Raw genomic sequence first — 15,771 nt, 5'->3', positions numbered from 1 at the left:
CCAGCCCTACTATATACTTTGGTCATCACTTCTCACTGTTTTCAGAAGCCATTGTGGCCGGTGTGACTGCACTGAAATGCATTTATTTCTCTGTTACTCTAGTGTATCATCAGAAAGTCAGACACACAGTTCACAGGCTGCACTAATTACACAGAGCTATAATCTGTAACGCTGCCATCATGTACCAGATAAGCAGGGCGGACAATGCATGGTCTCATACGACTTTTATTGCCAAGCACAGCTTAATCAGCAGCAGCAGCGGGAAAGAAACAGATTATTGAATAGTCATAAATCGCAGAGATGCCAAGAAATTTAACATGTAACTTCCGAAGCGGAGAGTTGTCGGGTTTCACAATGACAGTATGGCTCCGTAGTTAAATTCAGGCCTTGTACTTTGCAGATAATGCCTGCGCTACAACCCTTAGTGCCTTTCACAACATCCTGCCTCCCGTATATGCCTGGGGTCAATAAAGACATTAGGTTAAACATTAAAAACACCCCCGTCCCAACCCGCAATCATTATCTCTGAGAAACTAGGCAGGGAAAACTTCACCTGGTAAAACATGGGCCTGACATTCGTCATACTAATGCCCTCACAGGGCAGCCACATTTAACACGCCTTCCCACACCAGCTGTGCCCTTCACGCAGCAAGGTCCTGACCGATGCCACAAAACGCCAATTTCATACTATTTAAGACTATTTCATTATTGATTACAGTTTTCTTCCTTTATTCTTATGCCTCTTGTTATCCTGCCTTGAAGTTAAGCAAACAAGCATTCCACTATTCATTGTGGTAAATGAAAAAAAAAAAAAATAATAAAAAAAATCGGAGACACTTAGACCTACATTTCATTTATGTAGTATATCATTTTATACGACTGGATGATTGAGAAAGGAGCGTTAGTCGGTCCCTAAAGCAGTTGGGGGGGGGGGGGGTCAAGGTCCTTGCTTGTGGGCTGAACAATGTAATCACTCTGTTGATGGTAGGATTTGAACCAGCGAACTTCTGGTCACAGCCACAGAGTCCAAACCCGCCCAGCCACACACCGCCCCCATGGAGAAGCATGCCCTCTATGGCCGGCTGTGGACTGCATGCTGCTTGGGGAGCCGGTATGTTTACTCACAGGGACTGGAGAGCGTGGAGACCTCGCAGAGCCTGGCTTGGCACCGTCTTCAGCTGGTTGTTCTGTAACATCCTGAAAAAAAGTCGCAAAGACTCAAATCAGGACGCCGCCTCAGGCCAAGGCCGGTCAAGGCAGTCTGAGAAAACTGGTCTTTAGGAATTGCTTTTTATGAAAAAAAAAATTGAAACAGGCTTTCAGAAATGTATACTAATTATTGCAAAAGCCTGTGTTTAAGTGGCATATTTAGGAAGAAAGGAACTGCTGCAAATAGGATTGATTTAACTATGCTGTACAGGGGTTACGTTGTTCGTAAAATGTGGTATTAAATACCATGAATGTTGGGTAAGTTACTCAAAAAAGTAATCCATTAAAGACAAGTGGAAAGTTCAGGTCCAGAAAGTATAAATCTAGACCAAGGTATTGTTTCACCCAACCAGTTGAGTGTAAAGAGTCACATTCAAAGAGGACTCAACTGGTTGGTTGAAACAAAACCTTGGTCTGGATTTGTACTTTCTGGACTTGAACTGTCCACCTCTGTAGGTACTGGATAACTTTTGTGAGTAACTTCCTCTCGGACAGAGTAGCATTAAAGTTCTTCGAACGAATCCCCCCCACCCCCATCTGCCGGGTGTGCAGCCCTGGCCAACAGTTTTTTTCCCCTCCTTAAGTGCCGACTCTTGAAAATTCAGGGGTACCGTCACTTCTGGCCGAGACAATATTTGTCCTTACTTGTCCCGTATCACAATACGCGAGGTATTACACGGAGCCGATTTGCTGGAGCTTGTTCCGATAACCCGGCGAAACCCACAAGCCCAGTGACGTGCGGTTTTGTTTCAACACACGTTTCTCAGTGTTTGCCTTCGCTCGCGCTGATACCGCGCGCACATAGAGCCGCGAGAAGCCGGCGCGCCGCACCGCTCACCTCTCTGCGCGACTGGCCCGCCTTATCCTTACAATAACACCTCCGAGGCAAAAAGCATCCAGGACGGCGCACACTGAGCCGTTTCGGGAGATTTACCAACCATAACACATGCCGACGCGATATGGGTGTGAGTTGTTGCTTCACAGACGCCACGGGAGACAGGACGCTCTTCAACAGCTTTCTTTGTCTAACTAAATTCTGCAGACTTGTTTTCATAGAAGTCACGGAAACTTGTTCCCTGCAATAATAAACGCTAAACTGACAAAACACTACCGCTGACATTAGCTTTCAGAAAACTCGCAAATATATTAGATGCCGCCTTATTCCTCCTTAACGTTAAAACTTGAAACAATTTCCCATAGTCTTGTCGGCCCTGGAAGCTGGTATGGGGTAATCAGGGCACCATTTTCTCAGCCCAACCACCTGGAAACAGGGCATATAAAACTGGAACCACAATCTGTTTTCCAGTAAATTGTTGCAAGAAATGTTTTCTCCAAGTATATTATCGCTGTTGTACTTAATATACTTAAAATGTTTCGTGACTGTCGTTTAGACATTTTCACCGTGTCAGTTGTTGTGGTGTCGTTAGCCATGCCGAACGGGATTGTACTTGGTGTTAAATGCAGCCGAGCTCTGATAGCTTACAGGACTTTGAGCTGGTGGAGTCCATAGAGGGCTTCTGGATGGATGAATGTCAGATCGTTTCCCGCCAGCCGTCTGTGGGTGGAAGAGAGGATCAATAAAGTTTAAAATGTATAACACTGTGCACTGCCGCTGTCTTTTCCTTGAGCAACCAGGATAACCCCGAACTACTCCAGTAAAATACCCATCTGTAAAAAAGCATCAACTAACCAAACAGAAGAAATTTATTACAATACAAATCAGCCTGCTCCATTGCCACAGTTCCGTGCCTTACGATGCTGTAGGATGAAACAACGTGTGATTTTTAGCACAAGACATGAAAAATGCACGTAAAAAGGTGTAGATGCGACGAACAAACATGCTACACGCTACAGCTAAGGGTGTTTTAACGTGTTTGCAGAACAGATGACAGTGATTTATAAATAAGCAAATGCACAGGCCGTTTCTTGTACAAAACATTTGCCCATTAAACCAGACGCAAAACCTGATGCTGGATTTCGTGTTCACTGTGCACATACCCAATTGTGAAAGACCCAAACGTATAATTCACAGGGAAGTAAGAGTACAGCTTCCCAGATTGAACAAACTGCTGTTCATTTCACTAGCTGTCAGCATATAGTAAGTTTATTTCATGGATATTCCTTTGTGATATTAGCCAGGGGCAACAATATAATTTCTTTGTAGACTGAGTAAACAAAGAACATGCATTGCAGACTCAAATGTCGACATCAGGTTCTGTTACCGCATTAACAAAATGCTGACGGATGTACAAATTCAAGACCAGAATGACAGACCATGGTCTTAATGTCAAGTGACGCATCAGTCAAATCTAATATAGCTACCAAACCATGACGTGACCAGCAACAAGTCAAATATAGTCATTTCATATAAACTTAGTTTGGTTTTGCATGCATGTGCAAAAATAGCGAAGCTGAAATTTGAGTTGCTTTTCAAAATTCATGCCATGCAAACAGAAAAGGAAGCGCAACAAAGAGCTCATACATTTCGCCTCCATGAATACTATTAAAACAGATGATGAACAGGTACGCATTGACTAAGATTTTATGAAAGCACTTTTTTCAAAGTGAGAAAAAATGAGCATGCCAGCTTTCCGAATATAAGACGGGCCCATATTTCCTATATGAAGCTGCAGTCTTAGATTCACAAAAAATCAGGGTACTAAAGGTTTAATACATAAAACATTGATATTTAATAAGCAAACAGAGAGGTATGTGCCAAAAGTACATATTTACACTGATAGCCTGTTTTTTGCTTTACATTGTTATAAGGTTAATTTTTCACATTTTTAAAAGTGACCAGGAGAGAACAGTGCTCGTAAATCGGAGATAGCAGCTGTACTGCTTTATGACAGGAATCTGTGGACGTGATCCAGCGTAGGAGTCCCGTCCCCCCCCCCCCTCCATCTAAAGGACCCAGGGAGAGGACGATCCAGTCTGAATGGTCAGTTTGCTTTAGGATTAATGGTAAACTGCCCACACGATTGAAAGGTCAACAATTTATGTGTGGGGTCTAAACATAGGTTATTCGCACTCGCTCTCCTGCCGTTTCTGTTCCATGGACGTACCGAAATGGCTCTCTCCCTCTCTCCCTTCATTCCATACATCATACTGGGCCCCAGCGCTAACGCTACCTGTCCGTGAATCTCACAGCAGGCTGCAGTTCCATCTGTGTGACATCTAAAGGTCAGTTCGCCTTCATAATGATTTTCCTCCCTCTGTGCTCAATCCGAAACGGCAAAGATGGCGTCACCCATCACATGTTGGAGCGAAGGCCGGCATCCTGGAGTCTGAAGCTCGGACCACTCACTTCACACCACTCCCTGAAGAGGCCTTATCGTTAATGAATGTGTCAAGGCCAGAGCTACACTGGCAGGGACACATATTCCCCCCGCAAGAGGCTAGAGAGGCCCGATGTGAAATTCATCACCTTGTGCCGACGGAAACTTGGAGGTTGGTGGGACCTGGTGGCAAGCCAGAGGGCCCAGGGAACGAAAGCGAACGCACCCATGGTTGTTAATCTCAGGACCCGACTGCACACCATGGGGCAATAACGCATTAACTTTTAAAGTCAGATCATGGAAATTTTCATCTGCGCTTGAGCGCAAAATACTTTGCACTAGTGGTCGTCCCTTTATGGCCACCCAGGGCAGAAGTCTTCCAAAAATGACCTCAGGAGCAGAGTGGGAGGTTCTGCCCTTTTAATTCAACATCAAGCAATCTGCTAGTTTTCAGGCACAAGGCACTACTGCAGCCAAGAACTGAGGGCAGATGTTAAATCTACATCTACACACATTCCCCCCTAAGATCCAGGACATGGCAAAGGTACCCAAAGTCTCACACCAAATGACAGGTGATTAGAACGATCACATGCTTGCTAAGTGATAACATGGTGGCCCAGGAAGTAGAGATGTATCCTTATGTTCCAACTCCCATCCTTTAACTATAAGGGTCTCCCTTGGGAATTCCAGTTTCCACCCAGCCCAGAAGACACACAGTTCAAGTGGACTGTCTTAGTCTATGTCAATGCATCATGTACCTTGAGATAAAAGTAATCAAAATGGGACGGATGACTTCTAAAATTTGTTGAAGATCTGAAGGTTCAACCTCGCAAACATACCACTTGTATGGCCTGGAATTCTGCAGAGCTGTAGCCCTAGTGATTTACTTCACCTAACTCATGATCTTCGGCCTCCAACTTGCTATATAATTGCAATGGTCTGATTTGGCCTCTACATTCATATTTACATCGATTTCATTAGCAGAATCAGGATTTTAAACGGGCAATCTCCCACTCACCAACACAGCATCCTAAAATGCTCAGCCAGCCCCCAAAAATAAACTAATCATGCATTAAAAGTGAAGTGTTTGTTTGACTGTGTTCAAGGAAGATTTAGAGAAGACAGCATGGAACGGTTTATTGCTTTAAATTTTTATGTTAGAAATGGAGGGGCGGCATGGTGGTGCAGTGGTTAGCACTGTCGTCTCACACCTCTGGGACCCGGGTTCGAGTCTCCGCCTGGGTCACATGTGTGCGGAGTTTGCATGTTCTCCCCATGTCGTCGTGGGGTTTCCTCCGGGTACTCCGGTTTCCCCCCACAGTCCAAAAACATGCTGAGGCTAATTGGGGTTACTAAATTGCCCATAGGTGTGCATGTGTGAGTGAATGGTATGTGAGTGTGCCCTGCGATGGGCTGGTCCCCTATCCAGGGTTGTTCCCTGCCTCGTGCCCATTGCTTCCGGGATAGGCTCCGGACCCCCCGCGACCCAGTAGGATAAGCGGTTTGGAAAATGGATGGATGGATGGATGTTAGAAATGGAACTCAAACCAACGCCTCCAGGACAGACTACAACCTGAATACAGTGGCCTTAGACCACACAACCACCCCAATTTAGCCATTAATGTAGAACACAAAATTGATGAGTCTATAAATCTACAAACACGCATTTATTTCATGAGTGGAGACACTGCTGGTCGTGTGGTCAGGAACCCAGCAGCTGTTAGTGCCAGTCTAATTAGCCACATCTCTGGGGTTCAAGTCGTTAAGATTAACAAGCATCGGCATCATCCAGTTTAAACAACTACCCTGGAATTTCACACTTTCAGGTCCAGGTTGTGCATCGTTAAAATGCACCTAATGCAGCTAATTTATAGCATTTTTTTTTTACTAGACGCAGACACTGCTGACTCAGTGGGAGATTCTTCTTAGTGGCAACAAATGCTCTTTTCAGAGCATAATTACTAGCTGTAGCCAACAGCAACAAGTTCAAACATGTGTGTCTCAAATATAATTTTCTGCACCGTGATAAATATGGAAAATAACCGCCACACACAGAAATAAGTGTATGCAGAAAAATGAGAAAAAAGAAATTGCGAAAAAGCGTAACTTCTACAATAGCCATTGTACAGTTTGTTTTAGCTAAAATAAACACATTTTCATAATGAAAAAAATATAGCATGAATTTGATTTTTAGATTTTTCTTTTACAAATTCTATTTTTTGAGTCAGCAGGGAGATCCATTAAGATTCAAGAATAAAGACGAAGATATACTATACACATTAGCACTTAAAACTTGCCTCATCAGTGCACAGTTTAGAGGGTGCAGATTAAAACACCGTCAGTTATCACTCCAGCATACACCATTAGTGTAACTATACTGAACAAATTTTTCTATTAATTCAGAAAATTCAGAAATGGTTCATTAATAAGGTTTTGTGTAATGGAGACCAAGTGACCTTGACTCAAGTGAAACAGTATCATTGACTGATCACAAAATAATAATTTTGAGATCTATTCAAAGAAAAAAAAAACACATTAAAATGAAACAAACAAGTGATTTCATACATAAGGAGCATGCTGCCGTCTGTAACACATGGTTCATTGTGAGGGCTGGATCACCTGGACTTTGTAAATCAAATAGCACCGTGAAACGAGTCCAGCTCCTTACGGGAATGTGATGCAAATTATAATCTAAGGAAATGTTTGACACTTATAAACAACCTCCATAAAAAATTTAAACAGATTAAAACTCAAGTGCCATTCATCTTCTGCCCACAAGTATGATTTGGACAAAAAGGGCCAGTGAACTGACGAGGGGGCAAACCGGAAAGTTCTCGTACAGCGGTTGCTGTGCCGTTTTTAAGCCCCCTTTCTGCCTGCACGAAGTCGGAACACGTCTCCCGAAGCTGAGAAGAATGTGCCCTGCCTTGTTCTAGAAAAATCTTCCCTTAGCACTGCACTGTGCCCTCCACTCTCCCCCAGCCTCACATCTACTTGCTGTTTGCTCGCATTTCTAACCCCGAGTCCCTGTGTCTCTGCACTCTCTGTTTTCTCACCCCGAGTCCCTGTGCCTCTGCACTCTCTGTTTTCTCACCCCGAGTCCCTGTGCCTCTGCACTCTCTGTTTTCTCACCCCGAGTCCCTGTGCCTCTGCACTCTCTGTTTTCTCACCCTGAGTCCCTGTGCCTCTGCACTCTCTGTTTTCTCACCCCGAGTCCCTGTGTCTCTGCACTCCGTTTTCTCACCCCGAGTCCCTGTGCCTCTGCACTCTCTGTTTTCTGACCCCGAGTCCCTGTGTCTCTGCACTCCGTTTTCTCACCCCGAGTCCCTGTGCCTCTGCACTCTCTGTTTTCTCACCCCGAGTCCCTGTGCCTCTGCACTCTCTGTTTTCTCACCCTGAGTCCCTGTGCCTCTGCACTCTCTGTTTTCTCACCCCGAGTCCCTGTGTCTCTGCACTCTCTGTTTTCTCACCCCGAGTCCCTGTGTCTCTGCACTCCGTTTTCTCACCCCGAGTCCCTGTGTCTCTGCACTCTCTGTTTTCTCACCCCGAGTCCCTGTGTCTCTGCACTCTCTGTTTTCTAACCCCGAGTCCCTGTGTCTCTGCACTCCGTTTTCTCACCCTGAGTCCCTGTGCCTCTGCACTCTCTGTTTTCTCACCCCGAGTCCCTGTGTCTCTGCACTCTCTGTTTTCTCACCCCGAGTCCCTGTGCCTCTGCACTCTCTGTTTTCTCACCCCGAGTCCCTGTGTCTCTGCACTCTCTGTTTTCTCACCCCGAGTCCCTGTGCCTCTGCACTCTCTGTTTTCTCACCCCGAGTCCCTGTGTCTCTGCACTCTCTGTTTTCTCACCCCGAGTCCCTGTGTCTCTGCACTCTCTGTTTTCTCACCCCGAGTCCCTGTGCCTCTGCACTCTCTGTTTTCTAACCCCGAGTCCCTGTGCCTCTGCACTCTCTGTTTTCTCACCCCGAGTCCCTGTGTCTCTGCACTCCCTGTTTTCTAACCCCGAGTCCCTGTGCCTCTGCACTCTCTGTTTTCTAACCCCGAGTCCCTGTGCCTCTGCACTCTCTGTTTTCTAACCCCGAGTCCCTGTGCCTCTGCACTCTCTGTTTTCTCACCCCGAGTCCCTGTGACTCTGCACTCCCTGTTTTCTAACCCCGAGTCCCTGTGCCTCTGCACTCTCTGTTTTCTAACCCCGAGTCCCTGTGTCTCTGTACTCCCTGTTTTCTCACCCCGAGTCCCTGTGCCTCTGCACTCTCTGTTTTCTCACCCTGAGTCCCTGTGCCTCTGCACTCTCTGTTTTCTAACCCCGAGTCCCTGTGCCTCTGCACTCTCTGTTTTCTAACCCCGAGTCCCTGTGCCTCTGCACTCTCTGTTTTCTCACCCCGAGTCCCTGTGTCTCTGCACTCTCTGTTTTCTCACCCCGAGTCCCTGTGCCTCTGCACTCTCTGTTTTCTGACCCCGAGTCCCTGTGCCTCTGCACTCTCTGTTTTCTCACCATGTGTCCATGCACACTTGTGGGCCTCACTGTGTCACAGGTAAATACAACGTGTAGGTCAGGCCTGGGGGGCAGAATGAGGGGGCTGCCCTGAGGTGATGACTATCACGTGCAAAAAAAAAACATGTGGGGGCTGTTTGTGGATCAGTGGGTTAGGACACTGTTCCTCCAATCAGACGGTTGCACGTTCCAATCCCATGCTTGGTAGTGATTTGACAATTGAACCCTCAACATTAATTGCTCCAGGGACTGGCTGTTTATGAAGACAGTTGCAGGTTCAAGTCCCAGGAGAGACCCTTCTGTTAAACCTTTGAGCAGCATACTTTGTTTATTAGACTTTACCTAGCAAGATAAGTGACGCTAGGTAGGCTTTATTGCCTTACCATCCATATACAGGTACACAGTGACATAAAATAACATTCCTCTAGGATCGTGTTGTGCGTTACAGACAGTAGTGACTGGGGGAGGTTATCACAGGGCTTAACATGCAAAACACACAACAGTGTGAAACAGGGGGGCAGGACACAAGGGTTTATATAAGTAACATCGCAGCATAAAATGGTAGGATAAAATTAAATGGGCAATGTGTCAAAACTTGAAAGCCATGTCATTTGGCTTTGGCTTGCTGAGCAGGTTACAGTGTATCTTACTCTTTCACAGGCTCTGCATCTGTCAGGGACGATACGCTGCAAGAAACACTGACAATTGCCCCCTGGAGCACAAGACTGAGCGACGTCTACAGCGCCACATCCTCCTTCTACGGCTCCTTTCAGGTGTAGTTCTGCAATCCACTGAATACTGGACACTACGTATATGCAGGACAGTGTGTGGCTCAGCAGATTAGGATGCTGCGCCTATGATTGGAAAATTGCCAGTTCAAATCCCAAGGCGAGCATAGTGCCTTCACCAAATGGACCCCTGTCCAGCCCCCAGTTCCTCCAGGTACTGAATGACCCTGCCTTCTCAAATGTACCGTATGTTGTGATGTAAATGTGCATGTATAAATGCTGTGGGGAGAGAGCTAAGGAATGCTACAGACCAAGAGCCCCCCGTTATGCAGAAATCCATCCATCTGTGGGTCACACTAGCACAGGTGGTACGGCCTAGATGGGATGTCAATCCATCACTGGACGCACGCAACAGGCAACTTAGGGTCAAACTGTTTTCGGATTGTGGGTGGAGAAATTACACACAGATACATGGCTGAGGTGACATTCGAACTTCCAGCTTCGGATGTGTGAAGTGAAGCACTTTCCCAGCAAGCCTCAGTGCGGGTGATATAGTTATGGGCTGGGGAGGGAAGGGGGGGCACTTTCTCGTAGTTAGTTTCCTTCCATTTTCTTTGTCATGTTTGCAGGGCTTCTTCTATTGCTGGGCCAGTGTTGACAAAGAATCTCAGTCTGAAAAGAATCAACTTGCCAAAGGTACCTGTTGAACACCCTCCCCCCCCCCACCCAGAAATTGGCCCATTGCTTCACATGACAGGAAAGAACAAGAGGAAAAGAGTGGAGCCCTTGGTTACAGGCTGAGTGAACCGTGACTGCTAAAGGCTGCTGCGGCTACTGTATCATTCCCATCTAATCAAAGCTGGTTAAAAGAGAGAGAGAGAGAGAGAGAGTCTACAGTTGGCATGTTGCGGGTTAGACCTGATGGCATTATCACCAAGCTCGCAGCTACGCCAGTTACTCGGGCAAAAGCCGGCGGGAGGTAATGCACCGGCGTTTCTTTATAACGCCGGGTTTATAAATGCGGTGAACGAAGATGGAACAGGCCAAATGGAAAGTTACAGCAGGCTGGAATGTTTTTAGGAAGACGGTTCCTATGCCGAGGACAAATCCGGGCCTGCTGCTGCACTGCGGCAGCATTAGCGCCGTGGCGCGGGTGTATCGCACAGCTCCATCTGCGTGGGAAGTCGAACAGAAGCAGCAGGTCCTGGGCTCCGCCCCAGCGGCAACGAGACACTCCACCGTCAACCTTCCCAGCATGTAAATAAAGCGCTGAAGTGCCCCTAAGCCTAACACGATGATATGCTGCAATCTGCCAGGCTCAAATACAACAATGAAACAAAGCTTTATTTGCCTTTCGTACAAGTACGAGAACAGGCACACTGGGAAGTGCATTTCCACATATCACATCTTCCCCTTTCTTGTAAGGCAAGCATACATAGATGCAGGTGATAGCGGTGGGCTTGACGTCTGATTAGAGGGTCAGCCATGTATCCGACCCCATACAGCATTTTTTCGGGGGGAGGGTGTGTGGTTAGAACCAATAGAGGCCCAATAGAGATGTGGCTACTCTGTCAACCCAGGGATTCGAACCAGTGACCTTCTGGTTGCAGACCTATTCCGCTGAGCTACACAGCAGCCCACCAGATAAAACTGGGGGCAGCTTTCCTGGAAAAAAATAACAGTAATGAAGTCTGTAAGTTCTATAGGAATAAAGGGATCAACATAATGGGTTCTTCATTCTTTATTCTACTATGTCATAAAAGGGTCTTTTAATAAAACTTACAATAATACATAATTAAACCAGAATGGCCCCTATTAAACAGGCCTGAGCCAAAGGCTTTTGTGCCAGAAGAGCAAGTATGGGTCCCTGGGCTTTTGGGGGACAAAGGGTATCATAACATGTAATAGTGCAGTGGAGCTTTTAGCCAAGGACTGTCCAGGAAAATCAGCTCTTCCTCTCCCTCTTCCTGCCAGCTCCCCAGCATTCGTGTCCTTCGCCGCATGTTGAAAAGTTAATTGCTCCTTGACAAAGGAGATAAAACTGCGTTCGTGGAAAGAATGGGGCGATGATTGGTCCAGATGAAAGGTACATAAAGTGCGAGACAACAAGGCAGGATCCAGCCAGCCGGTCACATTCCCACTCCGCACTGCGTTATCAGATAACAGGTAGACAGATCCCCCCCCCTCCACACACCCCCTGGCTCCAGCATACCCCGCACCCCGGGGAACAAATACACAGAAATAGCTGGAGACTTGCAGGGCCATTGACACATACCAGTATCCACCATGGGCCAATAAATGTACCATCATGTGACGAAATACCTGGTGTGTCTTCTCTTAAAAACTGATTCGGGTTAGATGCCTTTGCTGATCTCTAGGGGAAACACGAGTGAAATAAACTGACAAACAGCCACTGACGGAGGACTTGGCTGCGAGGTTTACATGCCGCCTCACCCCTACCCCTGGTCATTAAGGTGTTTACCAGACCCTCCATGCTGCTTCATCCGGATACTAGGCATCATGTTTAACCAACGTTTAAATGAGAAAGCGAGCAGCGAAAAAGCAATCAAAACAAATGTATAAAAGAGACAGCAGGCCTCAACTCTCCGGGAGAGCTTTGCGGATCTGTGCTGTTTTCACACAAGCGACTTAAAGTCTTAAAATCTTCTGTTCTTGCAGCTTGTTTAGTCTGTTGGACCTTTAAAGCGCTTTCTGGTCACTCACTAATTTTAACGTGGCGTCCCTGTCGCCTCCCGGAAATAAAAGAACTCTAAAGGTCACACGAAAATCCCGACGGCTTCCTCCACATGGTCGTGCCGGGGGCTTGGGCCCGACTGGACAGATGACGCAAGCACTCTTTTTGACTTCCTGCTGCACCTTGTGCTCGCCTGCCTGTACGGTAAAGCTCTAAGAGGAAGTAGGTGGCCACTGAGAACAAAATGGAGGTGCTAATCCCCTCAGAGATAAGCTGTCAGACACGCAGACCTTTAAAAAAAGTAAAACAAACATATAAAAGAAAATAAAATGAAAACTAAAGAAACACTTACAGTTCTTCCAAATAGGTGAGATTCCTGAAGACGTTTGCTGGGAGCTCCGTGATGTTGTTCATGCTGATGTCCCTACAAAGCCGGAGATACAGGTGTCAGTGATGAAATTTAAAGTTTAACTGCTGAAGGATCACACCAGATAATAAAGCAAACCAGCATTTCTCAACCCAGTTCTTGGGGACCTCCAGACAGTCCGCATTTTTGCTCCCTCCCAGCTCCCAGCAGAGCTCAACCAGGTATTCGATGTTCTTGATTGTGGTCCAGGTGAGCTGGGAGGTGGGAAATGGACAGTCGGCGGATTCCCGAGGACTGTATTTGAGAAACACTGAAAGAAGCAAATATGAATCTTTATTTTTAGGCTAGCGGGGGTGGAGGGAGGGGGGGGGTGTCATAGTCATCTGCCTGTGTGCGATGTCACTGCTTGTGTGTAGCCTCACCTGCCGAATCTCAAAACACGCGACTGGCAGTGAAAGGGACAGGCGTGTAGCTACAGGACAGGTATGCAGGCGAAGCCTGAGGATCTTCTGTGACCCACGGGAGGTGAAGGCTAATCAGCAGACAAAAATGCAGCCGGGGGGACATCGGCATCTGCTAACCCACTTCCGGGTAAATGTTTACATCTGTCCTGCTCGGCCCTAAGGACCCATGACATGGTGAGGACTGTCTACGGAAGTGCCTGGCCTAAACATTCCTTCCAGTCATTCAGCAAGAGAATATCTGTGGGATATAACCTGGGGGGTTATGGGTGAATTTATCAAAACTCAAGGTCTTCGGTTGCTGATGAATAAAGGCCTTTGAACCCCCCAGCACAGACATCCGATCCAAATTATCAGTAGACCACTCTGAAAGTTTATTATGTGTGGTTATCAGTCAATGTGTGTTTAGCCTGAAGGAAAAGGGACACAGTTTCCATGTGAAAAGCCAGATAAAAGATTAATAAACAGAAATATCAGATCTGCACTTTGACATAAAACAAAAGATGCACATTTTCCTCATTTGAATTTATAATGCAACACGTTTTCCCGCTAATCTCCTCTCAAATTTCTTTTAATTACCTAAATTTAAAACTTTTCCCTAGTTCAACGGATATATTTATTAAATGATTGTTCACCAATGCTGAACCATGTGAGACTGGCAGCTAATGGCCATGGCTGGAGCCATTCCGGAATGCATTTCAATCCAAATCAGGAAATGGAACTGGAGTTTGGATTGGAAAAAAATGGTGTCACTTTACAATAAGGACACTCATATAAAGAGTTTATGAATGGTTTACAATCTGGTTTTTAATTAGGTTGTAACATTTTGTAAATTATTAATAGACAATTTTAAACAAGTTATAACATAGTTTTCTTTTTATTAATTTACAAGTAGCAAAAGGGAACATTATTGTAAAAAGGTACCAAAAAAACTATGGGGCTCAGAATTGGAATTGAATTCGAATTTCAAGGATGCATTCCGGAGTGGCCTTAACCTTGCTAATAGTACGGCTCATAACAGTTCGACAGGCTTTTAGAAGTAGTACAACAGCAAGCGTTTAGGGATCTTCGGGGAAGATGGTGGCGCAGGAGACAACCAGATGTTCGGCAACCAGAAGGTTGCGGGTTCGAGCCCTGGTTCCGCCTGACCCCATCAAAGTGTCCTTGAGCAAGACACTGAACCCCAAATTGCTCCTGGTGAGCAGGTTGGCACTTTGCATGGCAGCGTCCATTTATACAACGAGAACGGACATTTTGCCCCGTGCATGATGACCTAGGAGTTCTCCAAACAAAACACACACGCAGTGACTAGTCCAGGCGTCTGGCTGTATCGATCCCGACTGGGTTGATGAACCAGCACCATTGCACTGCTCGACCAAACAGCCCCAACATCTCCATTGCCCAAAACCCTGTCTGGGGGGGCAGACCCCTCCCAGGAGCGACCCATATGCAACAGTTCTAAAATAGCAGGAGATAATGCAAAGCTAACATCCTGCATCGGTCAGCGCGCCGAAACGGCTGCCGAATGCGAAGTCTTGAGTTCTGCCGTGAGGCCCGTCGAAGCGTGACCGCCACGTATGTGGGCTCGCATTCCGCCGGGGATCGCATTACCGCCAGAGTGAGCGCGCAGCCCCCACCATCCGGCGCGCTTTCATCCTCCCGCTATCTTTATTTACAATCCAGGTCTTGCTTGCTATTGAATTACCCCGCAGGACGTTTCAATGGGGCGTCGGAGCCACTGCTGGCTTGGCGTCTGTAGCCCCTATTTGCAGGACGCCCCCGGTGGTCTCTTGGATACATCGCGCCCGGTTAACGCCACCCTTCTCCTCCCTCGTGCCATTCTCATCCCACCCTGGCTGTCTGTTCCGATCCTCTCTAGCAGGACTGCAGGTGACGGTGTGGGGGTGTTGTAAATATCATAAAAGTTCCCCCACTGGCCCCCTTTACAAAGGCCATGTTTTTTCTATGGTGCGCAGGTTTTCGAAGCCCGGTTTTGAAGAGGGCCTGCCCTCCTCATTTAGATGACTGCTTTTAGATAGCACCTCCAACAAAGAGATCTAGAGTAAGCCTGTCACGAACTGTCCGATGTATGAGCGTGTGCTGCATCTCCCCACCAAGTCAAAGTCAACTTTATCGTTATTGTGCGCATACACAACGAAATGAGGTAGTTGGCACAAGAATCACACATTGTAATAGTGTTTTAAAAAGATAAGACCTCCACTGAGGGAATATTCGTCGGCGGTCTATATCCTAAGCAGCGATGACTGCATACCAAGACATATACGATCTTTTATGTCTCGAATTTCTGTGTCCCTCATGATACTGTGAAGTGCTTATCGTGCGAAGGCTTGAACACTTTGATAAAGCTTCAGATGGGGGCTAAAAAGTTGGACTGGAGACGTGCATCGTGCACGAGAGACCCTGAGCTGCAGCCTCAGCACTATAACGTGATGCTTTAATACGGTTCATGTTAGATTTTTAATTAAATAAATAAATGGCAAATCCTTTATTTGCCATTTGCACAAGTACAGGTAGACTGGA

At 46.5% G+C, this 15,771-nt stretch overlaps 1 protein-coding gene across 2 annotated transcripts in view; it reads right to left on the bottom strand.

Moving 5' to 3' along the window:
* Positions 1-15,771, bottom strand: part of LOC125705951 (leucine-rich repeat-containing G-protein coupled receptor 4-like) — a 45,649-nt gene that overhangs the window by 18,897 nt on the left and 10,981 nt on the right. Inside the window, exons 2-4 of one of the 2 annotated variants that reach the window (XM_048972339.1) lie at positions 12,755-12,826; positions 2,693-2,764; positions 1,126-1,197 (exon numbers count right to left, since the gene is read on the bottom strand). In XM_048972339.1, coding sequence (XP_048828296.1) covers positions 1,126-1,197; positions 2,693-2,764; positions 12,755-12,826 — 216 coding nt within the window. Of the gene's footprint in view, positions 1-1,125; positions 1,198-2,047; positions 2,296-2,692; positions 2,765-12,754; positions 12,827-15,771 lie in introns of those variants that run through there. The other variant, XM_048972340.1, reaches the window with a different exon arrangement.

Source organism: Brienomyrus brachyistius, chromosome 13 (genome assembly GCF_023856365.1).
Source record: "Brienomyrus brachyistius isolate T26 chromosome 13, BBRACH_0.4, whole genome shotgun sequence".
In the NCBI taxonomy this organism is placed as follows: Eukaryota; Metazoa; Chordata; class Actinopteri; order Osteoglossiformes; family Mormyridae; genus Brienomyrus; species Brienomyrus brachyistius.
Note: the sequence above shows the minus strand (reverse complement) of the source record. Positions and strands in the feature narration are given on the sequence as shown.